The sequence below is a fragment of the Panthera pardus genome, unplaced genomic scaffold (assembly GCF_024362965.1).
Source record: "Panthera pardus isolate Hobbes unplaced genomic scaffold, ASM2436296v1 HiC_scaffold_21, whole genome shotgun sequence".
NCBI classification, from domain to species: Eukaryota; Metazoa; Chordata; class Mammalia; order Carnivora; family Felidae; genus Panthera; species Panthera pardus.
This window is the reverse complement of record NW_026526777.1, coordinates 67,960,888-67,986,641: the sequence shown is the minus strand read 5'-3', so window position 1 is coordinate 67,986,641 and position 25,754 is coordinate 67,960,888. Positions and strand designations below refer to the sequence as shown.

Below are 25,754 nucleotides of genomic sequence, written 5' to 3'. Positions count from 1 at the left end.
CACCGCCTGCTGCAGGCTGTCCCTGCCCAGGTGGCCACGGCCACCACCGGGAGTCGTTATCCAGTGTGGCCTTCTCCCCGGGGGGGGGGGGGGGGCCCTGCCCTGCAGTCAAGAGCATCGGCTCCGCACACCCCCTCCTCCTTCCCACTGTTTCTTTGTAGCACCTCTAATAAGCGATGTGGGTATGCCGTGCTAAATTGTTGTATCATCAATCGCTTATTTTGTTTCTTCTCTTTCCTCTCCATCAGAACACGAGCACCGTGTTCACCACGGTCCTCCCAGCGCCAGGCTCAAGGTAGGCACACGGGGGACACCGTGAGATCATGACCTGAGCCGGAATCGAGAGTCGGATGCTCAACCGACCGAGCCACCCAGGCGCCCCATGATCCGCCTGTATTCTTACGAGGACTTTAACCAGCTGGCAGCACTGGGCTTAGGCTACAGGCTTGAGTGCTGCTCTATACAGAGAGAGGTAGGGTCACCCGGGTGACTCGGTTGGTTGAGCGTCCAACTTCGGCTCAGGCCATGACCTGGTTCGTAGGTTCGAGCCCCGCGTCGGGCTCTGTGCTGACAGCTCAGAGCCTGGAGCCTGCTGCAGATTCTGTGTCTCCTTCTCTCTCTCTCTGCCCCTCCTCTGCTCACGCTCTGTCTGTCTCTGTCTCTCTCAAAAATACATAAATGTTAACAAATTGTTTAAAAATAAAACTAAACTAATAAGTAAAGATTTTGGAGTAAAAGCTCAACGTATTGAGTCCTAAGGGTTTTGAGGCCTCGGATGAAAATGCACCTGCAACACAGGTAGCTAAGAGGTGGCTGTCTGGGCAGTCGAGGGCCGCCTTCTGTCCACTGCACACTGCAGCCTTGTTGTATGAAGTGACACAGGCCTGGGGCATCGCTCAGGGCTGGCCACAGAGCCTCAGACGTGGAGGCGGGGCGGGGGGGAAGGGAGGGAAGATTTTGGAAAACGAGGAGGGGCGGGCAGTGATCCTAGCAACAGGAAGAAGGGGCCGGGGCCAAAGGACTTGGTGCAAAAGAAAAACCCCCTGGGTGTCTGGCCACCTCTGTCTGTCCCTTCTGTCCCTGCAACTCCCAACACATCACTCACTCTTCTCCCATTTCCTGTAGCTGTGGGGACAGACGGCCTGAGGGCTGTTCTGGGTCAGGAGGCCCCCGCACGGTGTGTTCCAAGTGGCCAGACTCTGCGGTAAAGAAAAAATTTAGCAGGACACTTGTGAAAAGTGGAAAGGCAGACTTTATTCGGGACAATCTTTTTTTTTTTTTTTTTTTTTGCAATGTCTTTATTTATTTTTGAGAGAGAGCATGCATGGGAGAGGGGCAGACAGAGAGGGAGCCATAGAATCTACAGCAGGCTCCAGCCTCCGAGCTGTCAGCACAGAGCCCGACGCGGGGCTCAAACTCATGAACTGCGAGATCATGACCTGAGCCGGAGTCGGACACTTAACTGACTGAGCCACTCAGACTCCCCGGGACGATCTTGATACAATAGAGCAGGGGAGGGACAGAGATCGGTCTCATCAGGGAACACTGCACGGGCAAGTGGGGGTACAGCCAACGAGCAGGTGGGGCAGTGCAGGAAAGATTACTGAAAGGTCATTACTAAAATTACATTAAATTACAGCAGGGGGCGGGGTGCGGGGGGGTTCTGGCTGAAATGACCCAACAGGATCCTTGTCGGAGGCAGGCCAAGGGGGCCAGAGATCACCTGGGGGCAGTGGAGAACACTGGGGCACAAGGGGGGGAGGGAGGGCGTGTTCCCGCCAAACTGACCCAGCAGCGTCCTTTCTAACACTGGGTTTTTACCTGGAAGTTTCCAGATGGGTCTGGGAGAAGGTTCAGGGGCCAGACTAAAGTGTGACCCAGCAAAGAATCCTTGTTGTCCGGCAAGGTCCCGGGGCAGGTCCAGAGCCCCTCGTGGGACCCGGTGAGACTCAAACCAGCACCCTTGCAAGCATACCCCAGGCGGGGATAGTGTGTTGACTTGGGGTCTCCAAGCCAGGGAGGGCAGCAGAGCTGGGGCGCAGCCTGCAGTCAGGGTTTTAAAGTCATTCTCCTTTCACACATGGGGAAACTGAGGCCCCGAGGAGGGGCAGACCTTGTCCAAGGCCCTGCCTTTCTGGCCTCCACCCCGTGCTCAGCACTTACCCCAAGCCCCCCCACCCCCCAGGGAAATGACAGATTTTCCTCCCAGATAAGGGCCCCTCACGCCCCAGGTGTGGCCCATCCGATCTGCTTGCTAATTCTCCACCCTCATCACCCTCCGGGGCTTCACAAGTACCCGTCACTGACCACTTCCTGCAGCCTCCAAGGCTTCAAAACTGCGAGAAACTTCCTATGGCCCCGAGAACGTTTCATCCCACCAGCGCCTTTCATCGGAGCCTTTGAAAATGCCCTGAGAAGCTTCCAGCCTCAGAGAACCTCCAGGAAGAAGGTGGCAGGCGGGTACCGCCGCGCCCATTTCCCTGCTGGCAACACTGAGGCTCTGGGGGGGGGCGGCTGTCAGTCACCCCAGCTGAGCGTCCCCCCCCCCACCCTGGTCAGTTCCTAGCGAGATAGACGTACAGGGGCTGACAGAGACCCCATGGAGCCTTCCAGAAAGAGACGGTGAACCCCACGGTTGCTCTTGCACGCATACCCCCCCTCCCCGTGTCCTCTGTCTCAGCGATCCTCACCGCGGCACCCTCGGGGGCTCACGGCCCTCGTGCACCCTTTGAGCTGGCCCCAGAGCACCCCTCGCCCCCCACCCCGCACACCTGGGGTCCTGCCCCGCGGGGAGCTCGCAGGCCAGGTGGGTGCCCAGGTGAACACAGCTGAGGACACACTGCAGGGCAGCTGGTGAGACGTGACAGGCGGGGGCGGGGGGGGGGGGTGGGCAGAGCCGGAGAGAGGGCACAGGGTCCCTCCAGCACCGCCGTCGGGGTCATCGGGACCCCCAGGGCCGTGTTCTGGTGCGTGTTCATTACCGCGCGTGTTGGCCCGGACTTCCGGCTTGGAGAGCCCTCTCTTGCCCTTGGCCGGCACTTCCGGCCAAGGAAGCCCCCCCTGGTGGGTAAGCCCCTCTGCTCCCCCAGACACTGCAGCCCGAGAAAAGCAAAGCTTTGAGGGGTGGGGCCTGCCCCGGATCGGACAAGTGATAAGGGACTGGCTGAAGACAAGTCTGAGAATCTGTGCTTCCTGTCGGAGTTCCTTGACCCCGAGACGGCAGGACCTGCCCGAGCTCACTCACGAGGGATGCTGCGGACCCCCGCCTGTTATTCATGATGAACCGCGCCCAGAGCCTCTGCGGGTTCCAGATACTGCGTTGGGGGCAGGGAGGGGGGACAAGCCAGACCCAGCCTCTGAGGGTTCCCAGGGAGGGCAGGCAGGTGCTCGGATCCGGGTCAGGTGCGGTGGGCAGGAGGGCTGGGAGGACCCCGCAGAAGCCCTCCCCACCCCACCCCCCAGCCGGTCTGAGGGCCAGGGCTCCTTCTGGGGGTTGACACCCACACTTCATGGGGACAGAGCCCCGAGCCGTCCTCCCCAGGCCCGGAGCTGGGGTGGCTGCGTGGACGAGGCCATGTGCGCGGGGAGGACACCGGGCTGGGCTCAGTGCCAGGAGCAGCCATGGGGCCGAAACAGAGGCCTTTTAGAGTCTGAGATTGAGACCCCAGCCCTCAGGTCCAAGGTGCTTCACGGACCCCAAGTAAGAGAGACTAACTCCTCATCCTGGCAAGCCCCCTACCCAGCCTCCCCTCAGGTGCTCTCAGAGCAGGGTTTTCCCAGAAGGGGAGCGGCTGGGGAAATGCCCTGGGGCATCCTGGGCCTATCCTGAGTCCTCCCAAGCCTAGAACCCATGGGAGATTACAAGAGTTTCAGGGTAACTGGGGTACGGGGCGCCTGGGGGGGGTCTCAGTCGGTTCAGCATCGCCTTCGGCTCAGGTCACGATGTGGCGGTTTGTGGGTTCAAACCCCGCGTCCGGCTCTGTGCTGACAGCTCAGAGCCTGGGGCCTGCTTCGGCCTCTGTCTCCCTCTCTCTCTGCTCCTCCCTCGCTTGCGCTCTGTCTCTCTCTCTCTCAAAACTAAATAGACATGAAAAAAATTATTTTCGGGTCAGCTAAACCAGATTTGTCTGTATAAAAACCACGCGTGTATAGTTTTCCTGCATAGTTACGTGTATGTGTACGTTGCACACAAGCACGGAAGAGGTTTTACACGAAAGGGTTGAGGGTGGCTGCCCCCAGGTCGATTTATTTACGGGTCTCTCGCGCGGCGAGTGCCCCAGAGCTGGCCAGCCCGGCCACCTCTGCCACGGGCGCACTCAACGCTGACAGGTGCCCTCCTCCGGCCCCCACCCCCACCCCCCGCCCCGAACCCAGTGAGGGGGCCGCTCCCCTCCTCCTCCGCCTGGGCTCCCAGCTCCCTGGGGAGACCCTACCCCCCCAGAGCGGGGCTCTTGTCCTCCTGTTCAGTGTCTCCCACGTCCTTCAAGGACACGGACTATTGCTTTTTTTTTTTTTTTTTTTTAACTTTTCATTCTGGAAAAATCTTAAACATACACAAAAGTAGAATGGTATAGTCCATGATCATGCCCCCGCCTCAACTGTTACCAGTTCGTATCCAACCTTGCTTTTTTCTGTAGCTCCCCACCCTTCCCCCTCCCCCCAAACTGGATTATTTTGGAGCAAATCCTGAACGTTTTGTTGACTTCATCTGCCACTATTTCTACCTGTCTCTAAAAGGCGGTAAAAATATGACACAGAATCGCTATCGTAACACAAAAAAAGTTAACCCCAATTTCCTAATATCTTCTCATAGCTCATGTTGAAATGCCTCATTGGTCGAAGAAATGAACTTTCTTTAAAGTCATCTCTGTGCCCAACGTGGGGCTCAAACTCACCACCCCGGAGACCCAGAGTCCCAACGCTCCACCGACTGAGCCGGCCGGGCGCCCCAGAAGTGAATTTTTACAGGGGGTTTGTTCACGTCAGGATCCCAGCATTGCATCGAGTCGACAGGGCTCTTTGGTCCCTTTTGGTCTGTAGATGGTTCTCCCCCTCTCTCTCTTTTTCTCTCTCTCCAATGTACTTGATGAAGAGGCTGACGTTTGTCCTGAATTTCCCACAGTCTGGGCTTTGTTGACGGTGTCCCTGTGGCGCTTCGTGACCTGCTACTGCTCCCCGTTCTTCTGTTGACCCGGTGGCGAGCTCCAATCGCTGGCTTACGTTCCGGATCTCTATTTTGGGGCGAATGACTCACTCCGAGGTGGTGGTGGTGTTCTACAAGGAAGGACAGCTAGCAGCCATGAGGATCGCTGTCAGGCTCACGCCTTCATTAAAGGTTGCAAAATGAGGATTGTGTACCTCTGTCACTCCTTCTCCGCTGATCAGAGCACTTCCACGTCTGGGTAGTCTGGGTATCGGCAGAGCGCTTGCGTCCCGAGGGCCTTCTCTTTATCCACTGTGTACCTTGAGTTACAGTCGTACAGAAAAGGCAGGATAAATACTTTGCGTACCAGGTTGTTGTTTTTGTTGTTGTTAACCTTTTTTACACGTTTTATTTATTCTTGAGAGACAGAGTGGGAGCGGAGGAGGGACAAGAGAGAGGGAGACACGGACTCCGAAGCAGGCTCCGGGCTTTGAGCCATCAGCACAGAACCCACCGAGCTCGGACCCACAAACTGCGAGATCATGACCTGAGCCGAAGCCGGGCGCTCGACCGACGAGCCACCCAGGCGCCCCTGCCTGCCAGCTCTTAGATAAAGGGATTGTTCCCTGGAACCGGCCGAACATGATCAGTTTCGTTTTTTATGACCATCACGAAAGAATGGACTTTAACATGTTCGATGTGTTGCAACCTATTGCTTTTGTTATTCTTGTTGGCATTCCACTTGTCCTGTTTGACCGGCGGGGGCCTCTTCGACTTCTTCCTCGAGAGAATGCCTCAGTAGTGTTGAATACTTTTGTCCTCTGCAGATATGACTAAATATTCCAGACTCTGGAATACTGGCCTAGAATGGGCCATTTCTCCACAGAGCATTTTTTTCTTTCTTTTCCTTTGCACGGGAAATGGCGCGGGGAGACCACAGTCTGCCCGTGGATGAGTTTAAACAATCCCGGAATAGTCAACCAAGTTCAAAGCAGGGCCCTCTCTGGCAGGGTTTTTGTTCAGGTGATACGCCCGAAGCGAAAGCACATTTTGGGCATTATGAGGGGGCGGGCTGAGTCTCTACCGCCCGCTCCCCAGGGTCAGTTTGCTCTGGGTCAGTGGCGCTTGGGTGGGCTTTATTAATGCAGGATTAACTTGGCCCGCTGGCCAGGCAGCCCGGCTGCTAACCAGGAAGGCCCAGCGGCGAGGAGAGCTTCCTCTCCCTCCTGGAGCGCAGTGCCCGGCTCAGGGTTGGCGCTCGGGGCTTGCTGAGCGCAATCGGAAAGAAGGGGCCTGTGTCGCTGGCTCCTCCCTGAGAGAGTGCTGGAAGTTCATGTGCCCGTGACAGCTACACGCCCACAGGCCGAGAGGTCCCTCCAGGGACCAACAAAAATGGAAAAGTACCTACTGGAAAGCGGCTCATCTCCCACACCCACCGGGAGCCTGCGTCTGACTGGACCAACTTGGCTTTGTATTTTACCCGCACGATGTCTCTCCTCTGTTAGAGGCAAAAATATGCAGCAAAAGGAAGCATTTTGGAAACACACACCCAGTACTCTTGCCGGCCGGGACACCAAGGCCAGAGTGGGTCCTCGGTTACTCTGGGGAGCTCAAGCCCCGCGTCGGGCTCTGTGCTGATGGCTCGGAGCCCGGAACCTGCTTCGGAGTCCGTGTCTCCCTCTCTCTCTGCCCCTCCCCCACTGGCTCTCTGTCTCTGTCTCAAAAAACAAATAAAAAACAACAATAATAAAAAGAAGACCGTGCACGGATGCTACAGCGATATTCAACACACCGTTCAGCCAAATCTGTATGAGACTGTCCGCGACGAAACCGAGGTAGTCATTCTGACGATCCAGAGTTCTGTTCCAGCCACGTAAAAGGAGAGTCTAGAATTCAAATCCAGTGGGCGATTCTGAGCCACCTACATACGTCTTTGTAAACAGTTCTCAGGGAAGAGGAATTTGCTGGGTGATGATTTAGAGCCGTCCTGTCCGCTGCCGTAGCCAAGAGAGGCCGCTTCTATTGAAATCAGTTACCTTGAAATTAAGCAAGATACCAGCTCAGGGGCACCAGGCCCCATTCAAAGCGCTCAACAGGCATGTTGCAGGGACAGGTGTAGACAAATGTCGGGTGCGAGGGCCAGATCTGCTGCCGGTCGTTTCTGTTCTTTGTTATCAAGCGTGTGGACAGAAACCTGGAAAACCCATGGTTCTCTGTCTCCGGCGTGGAGGGGTTCTTTTCAACTTCACTTGCTTCTGTGAGTCTGGGTGGAGAAAGACGCTACCCAGAGGATGTGGGTAGGAATAACTGAAAGAAAGGAGAAAAACAAAAAACAAAAAACAACTCAACGTGTGTGTCGAGTTCAAAAGCGATTTGGACGTTGTGATTGGAATGCGTTTGGCTCTAACCAAACAACAAAAGAGGCCCCTTAACCTTTTATCGCTTTCCTGGCGCATTAATACCTTTTGCGGGGGGGGGGGGGTGGGGGGGTGGGGGGGGTGTCGTCTCTCAATCTCTTGTAACCTCTGCTTCCAGAATACACTTCAGGAACTGAAGAGGCCGGGCAGGGCAGCGAGAGGAGGGGAAATCAAAGCGAGGCCAGGATCAAAGGGACTCAGGGTGGAAGCAGAAGCCATCGACCCTCCTTTTCCTGGGTCTCTGATCAATAAACACCAGCCCCGGAGCAGGGCGGGGGCGGCTCTCAGGGCCGCGTGGAGGGCCTGACTTGAACAACAAAGCCGGGAAGAGGGTACTTAGCACTTGGAGAGGAAAGGCAGGCGTCTGTGATGTTGGGGGCGTCAAGGACAGGAGCCGTGGGGGGAAAGGTTAAGGATGCAAAGGAAGGACAGTGACCCCGAGTGGCTCCCGCCTGCCCGCTGGGGCTGCTGCAGATCGCCATCCTTTTTTGTTTTGTTTTAGCTCATTGCTTTTCTCTTTCTTCTTCACTTCTCTTTCCTGGATGTGCGTCGTCTATTTCCCCTTGCCCGCCCCTTCTGGTTTGACAAGGGTGACCGACACACCAAATGCAAATAAGGGCCCAAGCCCTGAGCAGGCCAGCTGGTGAGTGGGCGGAGCCCAGGTGTGGATGAGGGGGGACCGCGACCCGGGATGGATCTCCGTGGCCCTCGCCTTGGGCTAACCCTGAACCTCAGGGTAGCCATTCCGGAACTGGTAAACTGGCTTTGGTAGAGGAAAGTGCCTTACGGAGCCTCGAGCAAATAACTTGCCGGAATGATTTTGTTTTTCAAAAAAGTTTTTTAACGTGTATTTATTTTTGAGAGAGAGAGAGAGAGACAGAGTGTGAGCCGGGGAGGGGGGCAGAGAGAGAGGGAGACACAGATTCCAAAGGAGGCTCCTGGCTCCGAGCTGTCGGCGCAGAGCCCGCAGAGCCCGACGCGGGGCTTGAACCCACGGACTGCGAGATTGTGACCTGAGCCAAAGTCGGACGCTTAACTGAGCCACCCAGACGCCCCAGGTGTAGACTTGATTAAAAAAAACCCAAAAGACAAAAAAACCCAGATCCAACCCGGAATACCACATTGCCACTTACTCATCAAAAACTTAATTTTGGGGCCCCTGGGTGGCTCCGTTGGTGGAGTGTCTGACTTCCGTTCAGGTCTTGATCTCTCCATTCGTTAGTTCGAGCCCCACATCAGGCTTACTGCTGTCAGTGCAGAGTCCCCTTTGGATCCTCTGTCCCCCCACCTCCCCCCCCCCCCCCGCCCCGGCTTGTGCTCTTTCAAAAATAAGTGACACATTTGAAAAAATAATAAAATACCTTCAAAAAACCTAGGTTTTCAAAATATACGTATAACGCCAACATATGCACAGTTCAAAAACAAAAATACAGCAGCACCAACAGGTGTAACATAGTCTCCCTCTGCAACCCCTCATTCCCGATCGCGATCCCGGGTTTCCACCGTGTCCCCGCCGAGGTTATCTCTCAGGTAAATACCAGCACACGCAATTAAAACCTCATCGAGAGCAGAGGGAGGAGAGAGGGAAAGGCTGCCGTCTTGTTTCAACACGGGGGATATACCGCGAGCCTTCCAGAAAAGTCATGAAGGAAAATGATTGTTTAGTCAGTGTGCGGGATGACCAGGCTGCAAACTGAATGCTGGCATTTCTTTTCTTTTTTTTTTTTTTTTAATGTTTATTTATTTTTGAGAGAGAGAGAGAAAAAGAGACAGAGAGAGAGAGAGAGAGAGAGAGAGAGAGAGCGCGCTTGAAGGCATATAAGCAGGGGAGGGGCAGACACAGAATCCGGAGCAGCCTCCAGGCTCCCAGATGGACGGAGGGGCTCGAACCCACCAGCTGTGAGGTCATGACCAAGTCTCGGACGCTCAGCCAACTGAGTCCCCCCCAGGCGGCCCGAATGCTGGCATTTCTTACCGCCAGTTCAAAAAGCAGAAAAGACCGCCCACGGGCAGCACCTCGTCCCTCTGGGCGGGTCTGTCCTCCCAGGCACAGGGAACAGGTGACTCAGACGGACGGGGCTGCGACACCGGACTGTGGGGGTGTCCACACAGCCCGGGATCGTTGTGACTCCTGACCCCGGGCAGAGTTTCTGGCTGGGCCACCCCAGACTGTAAAACCTCACCTTGGCAGCCACACAGCCAGCAAAGCTCGGCCTTCCTCGGAGGCTGGCCTCCTGGTCCCAGGGGGGCTACACCCAGGGCACTTTGGGGCTGCGGGGGTCTGGCTCCATCATCACTGCCTGAGACCGGGAACCTAATGGGCCCAAGGGGCCTGAAAGACGACCCCCAAGACTGGAGGGGACGGCGGTGTCGGCCTCCCGTGGGAGGGTGCAGGGAAACTGACCAGTGAGCACCGGAGTGTCTTGTGGAGGCCGGCTTTCGAGTCCTCGGGGCCTCTCTGGATTCTGGAACTATCTCCTGATCTGTAAACCCGGCATAGGAACTCAGTATAGCACAGCCTCCCACGATTCAGGAAAGAAGGACCGAGCACAGTCAGACAGAGGGTCTGACCTCCCGTCCCACTTGCCCTCTGCCTGAAGACTCCAAGATCCAGGAAAGGAAGGGAGAGGAAGGGCGGGGGAGGGAGACCGAGAGAGGAGGGGTGGGGCGGGTAGGTGGGGAAGCGGGCTGCCCGGGAGAGCCCAAGGGTTGGACACACAGTCCCTGCCGCCCCATCCACCCACCAGGAGCGAATCGGGCCCAGGGCTCCCGTCCCTCCCCGCAGTCTGTCTTTCTGCCCGGACACCTGGAAAGCCCGTCCGGGACATCCAAGGTCTTCCGGGGGTGGCCTCACGGGGCCCTGAAGGACCCTGCCCACAGAGAGCGGTCCTGGTGAGATCAGGGCTGGACGGCGGGGGCAGGAGGCCCGGGGCCCACGCCCGTCTCTTCCCCGTCGTCCCTCAGGGGCGACCTGAGTTCGCGGAGCGCCTGGCACGGCGCGGGGGCCCTGCGCCCCTCACCCTGCGGGGGAGGCACCCACCCACGACCACAGCGCAAGTCCCGGTGAAACGGCCTCTTCTAACGGGGCCCACCGGGCCGGCCCGCCTCCCGCCTCCCGCGAGGGCCCCGCGGGCACGTCCGGGAAGGCGGGGTCCCGCGTCCACCAGCGTCCCTGGTTCCCCCGCCGCCCAAGGGGTGGGCGTGCGGCCCCCTAATCCGCGCCCCCGGCGGATGCAGGGCGCGTCGGGGAGCGAGGGGCTGGGCTGCTTGGCCCACCTGGCACAGGGTCTCGCACATCGCGGGCGGGGGGCGGGGGTTGGCGGGGGTGGTAAATAAATACGTCCCAGGCCGCCGGCCAGACGGCGGCCAAGGGTCGCTGCCCGGGACTCGCGGGGCGGGACGGAGGCCGACCCCAGGGCCCGCCGCCGAGTGGGAGGCCCGCCCCGGGGGATGTGGATTGCGGCGACCGGCGGGGAGAGCGGGGGTCGCCGGCGGGGTGGGTCGCAGGGTTGGGGGGGCGGGGGTCGCCGGGGTGCGGGTGGGAGTCGCCGGAGCGGGGGGCGGGCCAGAGGGCTTGCGGGGGGGTCGCCAGGGTGGAGGGGGGCCAGCGGGCGGGGATCGCAGGGGTAGGGGCGGCGGGCCCGAGGGCGGGCGGGGGTCTCCGGGGGTCCCGGCCCGAGTTCGCGCCTCCCCTCCCCCCGCGCGCGCGGCGGCGGAAGCGGCGGTTCCCACGGCGTCTGGCGGGGGCCGCCCCCCCGGGGGGACACGGGCCTCCGCGCGCCCGGCCCTTTGAGGCCGCCGCCGCCCCTCCCCCGGCCCCCGCCCTATATCCGCGGCCCGCGCCCCCCGGCGGCGCACAGGCTGGCGCAGCGATGGCCGCGGCGGGGTCCCGGGAGCTCGGCTTCGGGGCGGGCGCCGCGTTCCCCGCGCCCCCGCCCGGCCCCGCCGCCCCGCCGCCCCCGCGCCCCGGCCCCTTCGCGGGCTTCCCGGGCGGGGACCCCGCGCCGCCCGCCCCGTCGCAGCGCCGCAAGCGCACGTCGTTCAGCGCCGAGCAGCTGCAGCTGCTGGAGCTCGTGTTCCGCCGGACCATGTACCCCGACATCCACCTGCGCGAGCGCCTGGCCGCGCTCACGCTGCTCCCCGAGTCCCGGATCCAGGTGAGGGGGGGGGGGGGCTGGGGACGGGGAGCCCGGGCGGGCGTGCGGCGGAGCGCCTGCCTCGGGCGTCGGGTACGCTCGGGGCCCCTCGAAACGGTCAAAGCCGAGTCCTCAGCGGGAGGGGGAGAGGGAGCCCTTGGATACTTTTTCTTTCTCCGGTTCAACGAGAAGAGACCGATGAGGCCCGGCTGGGGTTCCCCCCGCTGGGAGAAGGCCCCTTGGGACAGAGCCAGGCGACTCTCCGAGTCACCCCCAGGAGTCCCGAGGCCACGCTCTGGGCCGGTACTGGGTCTGGAATCTCGGGGTAAAGCCTGAAGCCCGGGCGGCTCCCTGGAGCCGGCTGCGTTTATTGCACATTTAGATCAGAACCCGGGGGGCTCGGGGGTGATGAGGCCCCTGCCCTTCGGCCTGTGTCCAAACGCAGGTCTAAGCGGGAGCCCTCATCTCAGCGCTGGGAGGAGCGGATTTGCTTTTGCGCATCCCCGGGGGGTGGGGGGTGGGGTGGGGGGAATGATCTGTGGGTCTCAGCAGTTCGCCCCGAGGCTTCCTACGCAGGACACCCTCAGGATTGGTTGGGACACCGTGAGCAGCAAATTTGTCCACAGCGGTGGAGTCCGCAGAGCAAAGTGCCTTCTTGATTGATTTGATGAGGGGCTGTACTTTTCAGGAATGATTTGCTAAGTTATTTTAATGCCTATCTTTTAATTTTTTTTAATTTTGAGAGGGAGAGAGAGGGAGACAGAGCATGAAGGGGGGAGGGGGGCAGAGAGAGAGCGAGAGAGAGAGAGAATCTTAAGCGGGCCCCACGCTCAGCACGGAGTCCCAGGTGAGGCTCGATCCCGCGACCCTGGGATCGTGATGCAGATGAAATCAAAGAGCTGGAGGCTTAACCGACTGAGCCTCCCAGGGGCCCCCAATTCCTCTCCTCTTTAAGCCTAGAAGCATTTTATCCTCAAATTCTGAGCCCTTCTGTTTCCGTGACCCTATTTCTCATTGCAAATATCCCCGTATGGTGGCCAGGCACCCGGCAGTGGTGAGTCAGGGAAAGCGGGGGGCTCTGAACGCCGACCCATCGGCTGGCCCCAGTGCTTTCTGAAACCCAGGGGGTCCCGGAGCAGGGAGCTAGGGCCCGCCGCCCCGGAACGTGGGGACGGTGGAGGCCATCGTGGCACAAGGACTCCAGCCCAAAGCCCCTCTTGTCTCCCCGCTTCCAGGTGTGGTTCCAGAACAGACGGGCCAAGTCGCGGCGTCAGAGCGGGAAGCCCTGTCACCCCTCGGCCAGGCCGGAGCTGTTCCTCCTCCGCTCTGCTCAGGGGAGCGAAGCGAAATGCCTAAAGCCCCAGCTGCCTCTTGAAACCGATGGGACCTGCCCGCCCGATCCCCACAGGCTGGGAGAGGGCATCTCTGCCCCTCACTGCCAGGGTCAGCGTTTTGAAACCTCTTGCCCCCTCTCTGAAGGCCCCGGTTCGAAGCTGGACTCCTGGGAGGAACACATCTTTTCTGCCTTTGGAAACTCTTGAGCACAGGCGGACTCGGGCCGAGCCCACAGGGGCTGGAGGCTGGAGGCAAAGGGGACACACCTCACTCTCCCTAGAAGCCTGGAGAAGCCTCCAGGGGCCACCAGATGGGAAAGACCTTCCGCTGACCTTCCCAGACTAGCAGGCGACGTCTCTGGCCAGCAGGGCGGTTGTGCGGGTCGGAAGGTCACCCCCCCGGACAGTGCGCGACCTTCTCGGGGCCGCTCCTGTCCGTGGGGGACCAAATGAGCCCCCCTCTCTCTCTTAAACGCTCGAGGCCCCCTCCCACCGCCCCACCAAGTCTGAACCTTCCCCTGATCTTGATTCTGTACCTCTTCCTGCCCCCACGCTGTGTCTCTCTTTCTCTCAAAGATAAGTAAATATTAAAAGAAATGCGTGCAAATTACCGTTTGCAAGTTAGCCTGAGATAAATGAAAAGCTCGTCTTGGTACGTGGAGGCTTTGCACCCTCCTGAGGGCCGATGGAGACCGTATAGGCGGTGGCCGGGGGTGAGGTCTGTGTGTAGGCTGTGCAGTCTCGACGTTACTAGAATAGTCTGAGCTGTGTTCAGCGTCTCTACGCCAGTTGCCCTAATTTTCAGAGGTGTTATTCAAATGACTTGCGCTTTTCCGAGCAGCACATCCCCTCCGAGAAGCAATCAGGAGACAGTTCAGGCTCTGGTGGCAGACTTGAGTTTTTTTTTTTTTAATGTTCATTTTTTTTTTTTTTTTAAGAGCGAGCGAGCGCAGGGGAGGGGCAGAGAGGGACAGAGAACCGGAAGCAGGCTCCATGCTATCGGTGCAGAGCCCGATGTGAGGCTCGGTCACGGACCGGGAGAACGTGACCCGAGCCGAAGTCGGATGCTTAGCCTAGGACCTCTAAGAACATTAGTCTGTATCTCTCAAACTCTTATGAGACCCTAGCTGCTGTGTTACGGGCGTTATGAGACTGACTTCCAACTATCATGCAAGGTAGGGACTATATTTTACTTTAATTTTATTTTTTCAAATGACTTAAAGCAATTTTTAATGTTTATTTTTGAGAGAGAGACAGCATGAGCAGGGGAGGGGCAGAGAGACAGGGAGACGCAGAATCCGAAGCAGGCCCCGGCTCCGAGCTGTCCGCACAGAGCCCAACGTGGGGCTCGAACCCACGCACCGTGAGATCGTGACCTGAGCCGAAGTCGGATGCTCAACCCTCTGAGCCCCCCCCCCCCCCCCCCCCCCCCCCGTGTTACACGTGGAGCCCAGTGCAGGGCTTGAACTCTTGACCCCGAGATCGAGACCCGGGCTGAGATCAAGAGTTGGACGTTCAAGCGACTGAGCCACCCAGGTGCCCCTCGAGAGAAAGGATTCAGTGGGCGCATCTTTTGATAGATTCTCAACGGTAGCAAGGGAATGTGGTTTCCGGAACTCAACCGAGGGGAGCTCAGAACCGAGCCCGCAAGCGTGCGGTGTGCCGGCTTGTGGGCTCCCTCCGGCTTCCACGGCTCCCTTTGGAGCTCGTGCTCAGCGGCAGCGGCGTCGCGCAAATTCACGTACAACGGACCCCAAATGACTACTCTGAATGATTGAGGTTTCTTCTTCCCGAAACAGAAATCAAATTCAAATACGATCCCAGGCACAGTTCCTGCCGCCAGCACTTGGGCACTGCTTAATTAGTTACGTGCGGTCTTTTTAATGTTTATTTATTTATTTTTGAGAGAGAGCGAGAGAGCGAGAGAGAGAGCGAGAGAGAGAACAAGTGGGGGAGGAGCAGAGAGAAAGGGAGACACAGAATCCAAAGCAGGTTCCAGGCTCCGAGCTGTCAGCACAGAGCCGGAGGCAGGGCTCGAACTCATGAACCGCTAGATCATGATCTGAGCCAAAGGAAAGGCGGATGCTTAACCCACTGAGCCACCCAGGCGCCCCTAGATACGTGCGTTTACGACCAGGTGCGATTTACGTGTGACCAGTCTTAGGTAGCACGGGGGAAACAAGTAAAAAGTGTTTTACATAATTCTAGGCAGGATAGGTTAAAACCAAACATTCACTAGGCCTACAGTAAGCCAAGAACTTGCTTGCTTAATGTTTTTCAAAGATTTGCAGAGATGGAAAAACCCCTCCCTTGAAGTCTTATTGGACAGAATCGCGATTCAAAAGGACTTGGTAATTAATCTGCACTGATTCCCCTAAAATATAACTTCATGGGAATTACAATTCTTTAAAATTTATTTTTATTAAAATTTTTTTAAATGTTTATTTTTGAGGGGCGCCTGGCAGGGCTCAGTCGGTTGAGCGTCCGACTTGGGCTCAGGTCACGATCTCGCCGTCTGTGAGTTCGAGCCCCGCATCGGGCTCTGTGCTGACAGCTTGGAGCCTGGAGCCTGCTTCGGACTCTGTGTGTTTCTCTCTCCCTGCCCCTCCCCGCTTATGCTGTCTCTCTCTCTGTCAAAAATAAATAAACATTAAAAAAAATTAAATGTTTATTTTTGAGAGAGAGAGAGAGAGAGAGAGAGAGAGAGAGAGGGAGAAAGAGTGGGGGAGGGGAAGAGAGAGAAAGAGAGGGAGACGGAGAATCCCAAACAGGGCTCCCAGCTGTCATCACAGAGCCCGATGCAGGGCTCGATGTCATGACTCGGGAGATCATGAGCTGAAATCAAGAGTCAGCTGTTTAACTGACAGCCACCCAGGTGCCCCAAAACTTTTTAAATAGAAGGAATACTTATCAACTTGTATCAGTTAAGTGAAAATGGTAGCCAATACTCCTTTTCATAGATCAATTTATTTAGAATTACAAATATTAAGAATAAAGGATTTATGCATTTCTTAATTAACATAACTGTTTAGCTAAATATAAACTCTGCGCTAAAGGTTTGCAGTGGCACAAGACCAACAAAGAATAGGGAAGCATTTTTAAACTATACAAAACTTTCAAATGGAAAATAATCTTGTTTTAGTTTTATTATACATCAACATATAAAAAGTCCCATTTTATGGGCCAGCTAAAAGAATCAAAGTCACCTCTACAGCTATACCCGAAACTCCAAATCTGAAAACAATTTTATTATATTTTGACTTTATAATATTCTATATTAAAACAAAGAAAATTCCAAATACACACTTTGTACAAGATTAACATCGTGGGCAGGGTTTTCCTTTAAAAACAACAAAAAACAACCAAAAAAACCCCACGACCGCATACAAACCTTTTTTTTTTTTTCTGCATTTCGTTGCACTGGTTATTATATTCGTTTTCCTTATAAAATCTTCTGACTTTATAAATTGTGTACGGTTGGATTTTAACCAGTAATCTGGTTCGAGTTGTGCAAATAAACAACATACGAAAATAGTGTGTCGTCGGTCTTCCTAAATACATTTCACCACGGCACTTTTTGCCCTGACGTGACGGGACGAGGCCTACCAAACCCACTTGCCGAAATGTAGCCATTTTGCGAGTACTTTCGTTTCCTGCTCCTTCATTTTCTTTCGACGAACAACAGAGGTTTCTTTTATAAATTATGATAAATTAAAACATCTATTACTAGAAAATGACGTGCAGGCAGGCCCAGGTCGCGCTCCGTCCACCACGTCTGCTGGTCGGGCCCGCGTCTCCCACCCGTGCTCCGGCGGCTTCCCGCAGACCGGGCCTCCGCGCCTCGAGGGCGCGCTCCGGCAACGACCGACCGACGGGTACGCGGCTGGGGGAGCCCGGGCTGTCGCTTCCCCGCTGGCTGGCGCCGCCACACGGCCCCGGGCCACCCGCCCCAAGGCCGTGTCTCGCGCTCTCCGCTGCGGGCGCCGCCTGCGTGCGTCGGGCTGAGTTCATGCGCGTTAAAAAAAGCGTTCGGACGTTTTCAGCCGAAAGATACCCGCCCCCGAGCAGGTGCCGTAAGCGATGCTGCCGCAGCCGGACGGTAAGAGGAAAACAAGCACGAAGCCGGTCAGCGGCGCGGGGCCAGGCGGCCCAGTGTCCTCAAGTGCCTCGTTCGGAGCTTCGGCCTCCCCCGCGTTCCGGGACCCGTAACTCGGGGTTGGGAGCCCGGGGGGGGGGGGGGGGGGGGCGGCGCGGGAACACTCCGAAGCGGGACCCCCGCGGCCGGAGCCGCGACGTCTTCCGCTCAGTCCCTGTTGGTGTCATTGGCGGCGAAGGCGTGCAGGTTCCCCATCTGGCTGAGGCCGCTCTGGATGTGCGCGACGTGGATCTCCACGTTGTTCTGGAAGCAGCTGAGGAAGGAAGAAACGCGGTGAGCTGCGCCATCTCACTACGTCGGGAAAAGACTTTGAGAGAAGGAAGGGCTGAACTGGAGTTGAAGAGCGGGCTGTGGAAATGACCCCGAGGAAGGACTGAATCTCCGCGTGAGGCCGGCTACGACCCCAGCGGCCCCACCCCCACTGCACGACGAAGTGAAAAGGTGGGGGGGGGGGGGCGAAGGCGCTCTCTCTGGGGACCATCGCCTCAGAGGCGCCTCCACCCCGCCCAGGTCCACACGGTGCACGTCTTCGGATTCCTTCCTCCGCAACACGCACGTGCCATTTCTGTTCCGTCCATAGATGGCACAGAACTGACGAGCTCTTTTATAATTTATTTAAAGGCCAAAACTCACACGCCTAATTCTTAAAACCTGCGCCGGAAGGCACCGTGGACTTACAAGAGGGATTCGGGTCCGTCTAACGAATTACCTGATATTAGAAGCATCTATTGTCCTCTTAATGTCATTTAGTGAATCTGTGAGTGATTTGAATTCAAAGGAGTTCAGGTCTCCTCCTTCTGCTAGACACTAAAAGGAAAGATATTTCAAAATTTAATTGAATCACGGTTCAAAGACAGACAAATAGGCATCGGATAAAATCTGTAGATTATAATTTTTCAGCAACAGATCAGCAGAGTTGTTTGTGTAGCTGTCAAAATTTAGGACCTGTCTTCTCCCAAAGTTACCTTAATTTGTAATAAGATAGCCGTCAGCCTGGAGATCAAGTCCGTCAGGTTTTCGTTTTCGACACAGGGCTGTCCGGTGGCGGAGTTGGCGTGCCGCACGATCTCCTGGGCTTCCTCCTCGCACCTTCGCCGCATGTCTGTTGGCTGATCTGCGGGCTGGAGGCCCTGGTCCGGAGCGAGCTGAGAACCGAGGGTTCAAGCAGAAGACGTTCATAAGGCCATAATCTGTGTTTGTGCCGTTTTCAGAGTTGGGTGGTTTTTTTATAAAGTTTATTTATCTACCTTGAGAGAGAGGGCGTGCGCACGAGTGGGAGAAGGGCAGTGGGAGGGAGAGAGAGGATCCCAAGCAGGCTTCACGCCGTCAGCGCGGAGCCCAACGTGGGGCTCAATCCCACGAACCGTGAGATCACGACCTGAGCCGAAATCAAGAGTCGGATGCTTAAGCAGCTGAGCCCCCCAGGCGCCCTCTGATTCGGGTTTTTGTAAAACTAGCATTTATAACGAAAATGGTCCTTACTCCTCCTACCTTAGAAATTTTTCTTCTCTAACAGTTTTTCCCCCCCAATTTCTTTTATATTCTTGGTAACTGTTAATTGATATGATTTCAAACTTCTAAGAAGGAATAGAATAGAAAAGCCTTGAGAACCTTTTACCCAGAGACGCTGTTTGCGGTTTATTCTGTTTGACATTTATCTGGTCTCTCTCCGTGTAATGTGTAATTTTTTCCCTGTAACTATTTGAGAATAACCTGCAAACACTGTGCCTCTTTGCCCCAAAGCACTCCCAGTTTGTATTTTGTAAGTAAAGGATATTCTATTACATACCCATAAGTGCAACTATCACTATCAGGAATTTTTTTAATGTTTATTTATTTATTTTGAGAGAGAGCAGCAGCAGGTGAACGGCAGAGAGAGTATCCCAAGGAGGCTCTGAGCTGTCAGCGCAGAGCCCGACACAGGGCTCGAACTCACGAACCGTGAGAACCCGACCTGAGCTGAAATCAAGAGTCAGACGCTAAGCCGACTGAGCCCCCCAGGCACCCCACAATCAGGAAATTCAATGTTGATGTGAGGCCATACTCCTAACAGAGCGCATTGAAATTTCAACTGTCTCAAGTGTCCTACATGTGGCTGTTCCCCCCCTGAAGACATGTGGTCGTCATGTCTCTGCAGGTTCCTTTATTCTGGACCAGTTTCTCTCTCATGACCTTGACATTTTTGAAGAGTAGCGGCCAATTGTTTTGTACACGGTTCCTCACCGTGGGTTTGTCCGTTTCCTCGTGATTGGATAGAAGTTACGCACTTTGGGGAGGAGAACCACGAAAGTGGCACCGAGTTCCCACGCAGGGCGTCACGGTTCGGAGGCGTCACGGTTGGACGTGGGGTGTGTCCAACTGCTGGTGGTGTTACCTCCGAACACTTGGCTAAGGTAGTTAGGGGTCTGCCAGACTTCCCCTCGGCACAGGATTTCCCCTGTGTGATCAGTAAGTACTTGTGAAGAGGGATTCTGAGGCTACGTAAAGAGCCTGTTCCTCGGCAAACTTTCACCCTCCAGTTTTCGCGTCTATGGACGATTCTCGCCTTTACCGGTTATTACCAGGACGGCTGCCGAGCGATACCCTTCTCCTCTCACTGTTCCTTCTACATTTATCGGGTGGCATTTGCCTATAAGAACTTTGCCTTAAAAGTTAATTGGTTAATTAGTTAATATGAGTTTGGACTCACAGATTCTTACTTTCTTCAAAAGGTTATAATCTCTTAGTATAATTGCTTATGCCGAAGCCCAAACTGTCCCAGATTTGGCCAGTGGGGACCCTGTCCGGCTGGGTCCGCTGGACATGTTCCCTTACCCCAGGGGGCGCATTTTACTTCCTTGCCCGCTAAGATGGTCCGGGCTCGTCTACCTTCTCTGCCCACGCTCTGGAAGCGGGCTCTTTTTCACGGAGCGCTATTTGTGGACAGTAGCGTTTGGAACCCAAGATCGGGTGCTGGGGGTGCTCGCTGCTGTCAGGGTGTCTGCCTCCGGGCTCCCTCAGTGCGTGTGCGCACACACACGCACACTTACATCCATGTCATAAATAAAAGGAACCACGGAGTCAGACCGATTCTTCCTCTTCTAATTTAACGCCACAGGGTTCGCTGTAGCCTTTCCTTCTTGGCCGCCTTCTCTGGAGGTGGGACAGCGGGCTTCTGTCACCCACAACACACCTCGTTCCTCATCTGCTCCACTGGAATGCAGAGTTTGAGAACTGCGAACCCATACCGCCACGAGAAAAAACCTTACTAACTGGAGTTCAGTATTTATTTAAAGTTCGGTTTACCTTCAGACTAAGCGTATATATAGTCAAAATACTATGTTCAGGTTATGTGGATTCGTTTTGGCCCCCGTCAGTGTTTCTGTTTCTCCTCTGGAATATAGTTAGGTTCGTTGATTTCTTTTTCTAGTCCATTTTAGAGCTCGTCTGTGTTTGCTGAGGAAACGGATACGCAAAGAAATGTCACCGCTCCTCCCTCCCCAACCCCCACCCCGTCCCCAAATCAGTTTCCGGTCTGTCCTTCCTGCATTTATTCTTGAAAAACTACGCCGTTACTCGTAGATTCTACTCCTGCGCGTTTCTGATTCCAAGGGTAACACTTAGTAACTTTCACGTACTTTCCTTTTTTCACGTAGTGTAGCCTGGAAATCATCCATGTGGGTGAACAGGAAGCTTCCTGGTCTGTTCTTATGGTAGGCACTCCACGGTGCAGACGTGCCCTAAGTCCTTCAGCCAATTCCCTGTGTGCGGGCATTTACGTTTTCTCCTAATATTTGGCAATTACCAGGAGTGCCGCAACGAGTAACCTTGTCTCTAATAAAAAAATTCTAACGTTTTTAGATGCTCTGAACGTTCCAGCGCAGATCTTTCGGGTAAATACAAGTTCACAAATCTGTTTGGTATATACTGGGAACAGAATTGCTTAATCATAGTGCTCTCTGTTCTTATTTTAAAATCAATACTGTATGTCCTCAAGAGCTTTGTGAAAATTAAATCAGTGTGCTTCCCTGGAAAAACGAGCCTATCACAAGAGGCCTGGCACACATCACGAAACTAAAGAGCGGTGTCACATAGGTGACAACTAGCAGGAAAATAAAAATAAATGGTAATGGAGGGCTAGAGGAACGAGCATAATGTACTGAGGTCGGTTATAGGCAACCACTGAGCATGTCCCTACGGTCAGTGCAGGGGGATTGGTAACATGGCCCGAGGTGGGTCTGTGGGACTTCGCTGGAGGCCGGCACGATAGAGGGCTAAGTGGTGCAGAATCTCACATCACAAGTGGAGGAGGCTCACTGGAAACATAAAAATGCAAGTGCGGGAGCATTCCAAACTCATCTCGTTTAATTCCTACCGTATGGTAAGCACCCGTGTGGGGTGCTCAGTGCGTTAAGCGACTCTCGGTTTCGGCTCAGGTCACGATCTCATGGTTCCTGAGTTTGAGCCCTGCATCCGGCTCCGTGCTGTCAGCTCGGTGTCTGTTTGGGGTTCTCTCTCTCTCCCTCTCTCAACCCCTCCTGCTCGTGTGCTCTCTCAAAATAAATAAATAAACTCTAAAAAAAGTTTTTAAAAGAAAATCAAATTTTAGGTGATGCTGTTGAACTGCCTTCATATGCATGAATTTACATACGTGGTAACAATTCACAAATAACCCTATGCTCTCTATACTGGAAGTTTGAGAATCCACAGTTCTAATGCAAAGCTGAAAGGAGGAAATGAAATTGTATACACAGCAGGACCATAACCTTGTGAGTAGAGGCAGAGGCATATACACAAGACGAAGGGGAAATAAACCAAAATATAGTATTGGGATAGCAGAATTCAGTAATCATTTTTCTTGATTTTCCTGAATTTTTTTTCAAGAGCTCTAACATTTGTGACTCAAACAAAAACCAACAGAACTGATAGCTCCCCGTGCGTAGAGCACTCTTCAAACCGACTCCGGAACAAGTAAAAACGTATGTAAACGTGGTTTTGCTAACAGGCCTCGTAAAGGTAATGGCTTAGTCTGAATTTTCGAAAATGTGAAGGTGACCCGCATTAAGCTTCAAGTGAAAGAGCGCAGGGGGGCCCCTCAGCGATTTCCTACAAAGTCCCCACCTCATAGCAGTACTGCTGGACTTTGTGCAAGACTTTGTTGAGGTCCTTGTTCAGCTGCTCGAGCTCCAGGACGATGGTCGCGTACCGCCGCTGAAACTCGATGCCGATGGGCATGGAGTAGGACTTCTGCAAGAAACGAAAATCAGGTTCTGGTAAGGATTTTTTTGAGCAGTGCAATTTCTTCCTTTCCTTTCCTTTCTGAGCGGGGGGGGGGGGGGGGGGGGGGGGGGCGGGGCACGAGAAAGAATGAGAGATCTGGGTAGGGGCAGAGGGAGAGGGAGAGGGAGAGAGAATCTTAAGCTGGCTCCTTGCTCAGTGTGGAGTCCGATGCTGGGCCCTGAGCTGAAATCAAGAGTCGGACACTTGGCCGACTGGAGCCGCCCAGGCGCCCTTGAGCAGCGCAGTTTCACTGATGTAGTAGGAGATCTGACTGATCCCAAACTAAGGTTTATTAACATTTTCTTTCCTTGACCTCGTACCTCTCGTGTGTGACGGCGGCATTATCGTTATTTAGGAGACTCCTCTTACGAGTAAATCTGCCATTTACTTTTTTTAAGTTTGTTTTGAGAGAGAGAATGAGAGACCATGCGCAGGAGGGGCCAGAGAGAGAGAGAGAGAGAGGGAGAGAGAGAGAATCTCAAGCAGGCTCTGCATGGACTCGCGACCCGATCCCACGACTGTGAGATTATGACCTGAGCAGAAACCAAGACTCAGACACTTAACCAACTGAGCCATCCAGGTTCCCCTGCCATTTACTTTTAAAAAAATTTTACTTATTTAAATTCAAGTTAGTTAATACCCAGTGTAGTGTTGATTTCAGGAGTGGAAACCAGTGATTGATCAGTTTGCATACAACGCCCAGTGCTCATCCCAACAAGTGTCCTCCCTCCTGCCCGGCACCCATTTAGCCTAGCCCTCCCCGCCCCAAACCCTGCCCGCAACCCTCAGTTTGTTCTCTGTATTTAAGAGTCTCTTATGGTTTGCCTCCTTCTCTGTTTTTATCTAATTTTTCCTTCCCTTCCCCTACGTTCATCTGTTATGTTTCTTAAATTCCACATATGAGTAAAACTGTAGGTCTTTCTCTGCCTGACTTATTTTGCTTAGCATAATACATTCCAGTTGCATCCACATTGTTGCAAATGACAAGATTTTACCTTTTCTTTTTTTTTTAAAGGAGATCTTACAGACAGAGACAGGGTTTTTGTTGTTGTTGTTGTTGTTGTTGTTGTTTTAAGTTTATTTTATCACCACAGAGCCTGGTGCAGGGCTCGAACTCACAAACTGAGAGATCGTGCCCTGAGCCGAAATCAAGAGTTGGATGCTGAGCCTTCTGAGCCACCCAGGTGCCCCAAGACAGAGAATAAGTTATATGAAGCAGAATTGTTGAATCTGTATACCTGTTCATTTCATTAGTCTTCCAATTTTCTCCTAAGTTTGCCACTTTTCAAAATAAAAAAGTTGGTAAAAACAAAACAAAACAAAACCCACATATACTCATTTGAAGTATTCTGGTTACGGGGACTCCATTCTTCTCCATCTGGAATCAACTGAATGTAGCACACCGGTTAAGAGCACGGGAGCCGGAATCACACCACAGAGGTTCAAATCGCAACTGTCACCTGCTCGCTGTGCGGCCTCAGGCATGCTCCTTAACCTCTCTGTGCTGTTTTCCTCGAGTGCCAAACGGGGACCATACGAATACTTACCTAACGGGAGGACGCGGCGATGACGGGAAAGCGCGTGCCCGCGCACCGCCTCGCACACAGAAAACGCTCGGAGCGGCAGGTGCAATCGCCGTGCCCTCGTCCGTGTTTGCCCCCCACCCGGAAGCGTGAGCCGCCGTGGGCTTTGCTCTGTCCCCCCCCCCGCCCGCTGGACCGGCCGCAGGTGCTTCGACGGGCCCCTCCGGCCAGGCCGAGGCAGCCGCGTCTCCTCCAGGACTTCCCGGAGGGCGGACCTCGCGTCCCGTCCCGGAAGCACAGGGAAGGCGGGAAGCAGGCCCAGACTGCCCACGAGGCCCAGATCGCAGAACGACAATGGTCTGGGAGACAGAAACCGCAGAGGCCAGCCGCACGACCCCGCCACGTTACCGATGAGAGCCCCGAGGCGGAAGGAGGCCCACGCGAGTAACGTGCGGGTGACGTGTGCGTAGTGACCATGACGACGCGCCGGACGCTACCCTAGGTGTCCAACGGGGTCTCCCTGGATCCTCACAACAACCCCCCCCCCTCCCCCGCCCCCCGCCCCCCGAGCAGGGCACCGTGCTTAGCCGCATCCCGCAGATGGAGGGATCTGCGCCCCCCCGTGTGCACAGCCAGTAAGCGGCAAGCATGCGGGACCCGAAGGCGACTGCGGGGGTGGGGGTGAACCCCCCCGCCCCCCCCAGGGAGGACCTGTGCGGCGGGGGGAGAATGTTGCAGGGAGAGCAGGGAAGGGAGCACTGTGGAGGCGAGCTTCGAGGCCTCGGCAGGACCTCCGACTCAGTTTACCCCTGGTGCCTCCTGAGCCGCGTCGCCTTCCTCGGCTTCAGGTTTTGTGCAGTTAGGCGCAGCGGACGACCCCCAGAGCCCGCACTTAACAGAATACAAGGGTCAACGGGCCGCAGTAAATTTAACTGCATCTCCTTGCCGGGGCGGACTGGGGGTGACCGAGGACACGGTGTGGGGTTTCGCCAAGCACCTGACCCGGTCTCTTCTTGAGCGGAAGAGTGTATTCTGGCAGACTCAGAGCTAGTTAATCTATATCAGAATTATTAAAGGCTCTGTATCTTCTTGCACAGAATTCACTGCAGGATGTCAAAGGCCTTGATCCTCAACTTCGGTGTTCAGTGTTTTCACGAGCCATTTAAATACAGACATACGAGGACTTCACATACATACACCAAAATGTACACAGGAGTGGCTGGCTGGCTCAGCCCACAGAGCATGTGACTCTTGTCTCAGGGTCATGAGTTCAAGCTCCACGTTGGACAGGAGCCTACTTTAAAAAATTTAAAAAAAAAAATTTTTTTTAATGTTTTATTTATTTTTGAGACAGAGACAGAGCATGAGCAGGGGAGGGGCCGAGAGAGAGGGAGACACAGAATCCAAAGCAGGCTCCAGGCCCCGAGCAGGCTCCAGGCCATGAGCTGCCAGCCCAGAGCCCGACGCGGGGCTCAAATTCACAAACCGCTAGGTCGTGACCTGAGCTGAAGTCAATGAGCTATTTGTGTTTCAGCCACAAAGACTAAACGATGTAAGAATCGATGTCAGAATCCTACAATAGCTGGCATTGGAGAGGACAGCCCACGTTCCCTGGTATTATGGAGTGAGAGCGGAATACGATGCAGTATAACAGTTATTTTAAAATATACCCACCCCCAAATGCTCAATAATATATACACTCTATGTGCTTAGATGTACAAAAACAAAAAGAAGAAAAAACATCAAATTCAAGAAGAGTGGTAATTTTTTAAATAGAATACATTTA

At 54.9% G+C, this 25,754-nt stretch overlaps 2 protein-coding genes across 6 annotated transcripts in view; one reads left to right on the top strand and one right to left on the bottom strand.

The window, feature by feature from the left end:
- The first annotated feature begins 11,432 nt into the window (after positions 1-11,432).
- MIXL1 (Mix paired-like homeobox) lies at positions 11,433-13,460 on the top strand. 2 transcript variants are annotated; one of them, XM_019421195.2, is made up of 2 exons: positions 11,433-11,717; positions 12,932-13,460. In XM_019421195.2, the coding sequence occupies exons 1-2, from the start codon at positions 11,433-11,435 to the stop codon at positions 13,235-13,237; spliced, it is 591 nt and encodes a 196-aa protein (XP_019276740.2). In that variant the 3' UTR covers positions 13,238-13,460. The 2 variants fall into 2 exon arrangements, with proteins under 2 accessions (XP_019276740.2, XP_053765486.1); XM_053909511.1 differs by having other exon boundaries at positions 12,908-13,460.
- Positions 13,461-15,980: 2,520 nt separating this feature from the next.
- Positions 15,981-25,754, bottom strand: part of LIN9 (lin-9 DREAM MuvB core complex component) — a 62,210-nt gene continuing 52,436 nt past the window's right edge. For all 4 annotated transcript variants that reach the window (XM_053909433.1, XM_053909435.1, XM_053909434.1 and 1 more), the window contains 4 exons: positions 22,287-22,412; positions 18,152-18,331; positions 17,896-17,993; positions 15,981-17,439 (listed from right to left, as the gene is read on the bottom strand). In XM_053909433.1, the coding sequence (XP_053765408.1) occupies positions 17,334-17,439; positions 17,896-17,993; positions 18,152-18,331; positions 22,287-22,412 (510 nt within the window). In that variant the 3' untranslated portion in view covers positions 15,981-17,333. The remainder of the gene's footprint in view (positions 17,440-17,895; positions 17,994-18,151; positions 18,332-22,286; positions 22,413-25,754) is intronic.

Bases quoted from the DNA above. Each gene is read 5' to 3' on its own strand.
- MIXL1 (XM_053909511.1), top strand. From the start codon at position 11,433: ATGGCCGCGGCGGGGTCCCGGGAGCTCGGCTTCGGGGCGGGCGCCGCG. The intron at 11,718-12,907 runs GTGAGGGGGGGG...TCCAGCCCAAAG, and splicing joins TCCCCGAGTCCCGGATCCAG to CCCCTCTTGTCTCCCCGCTT.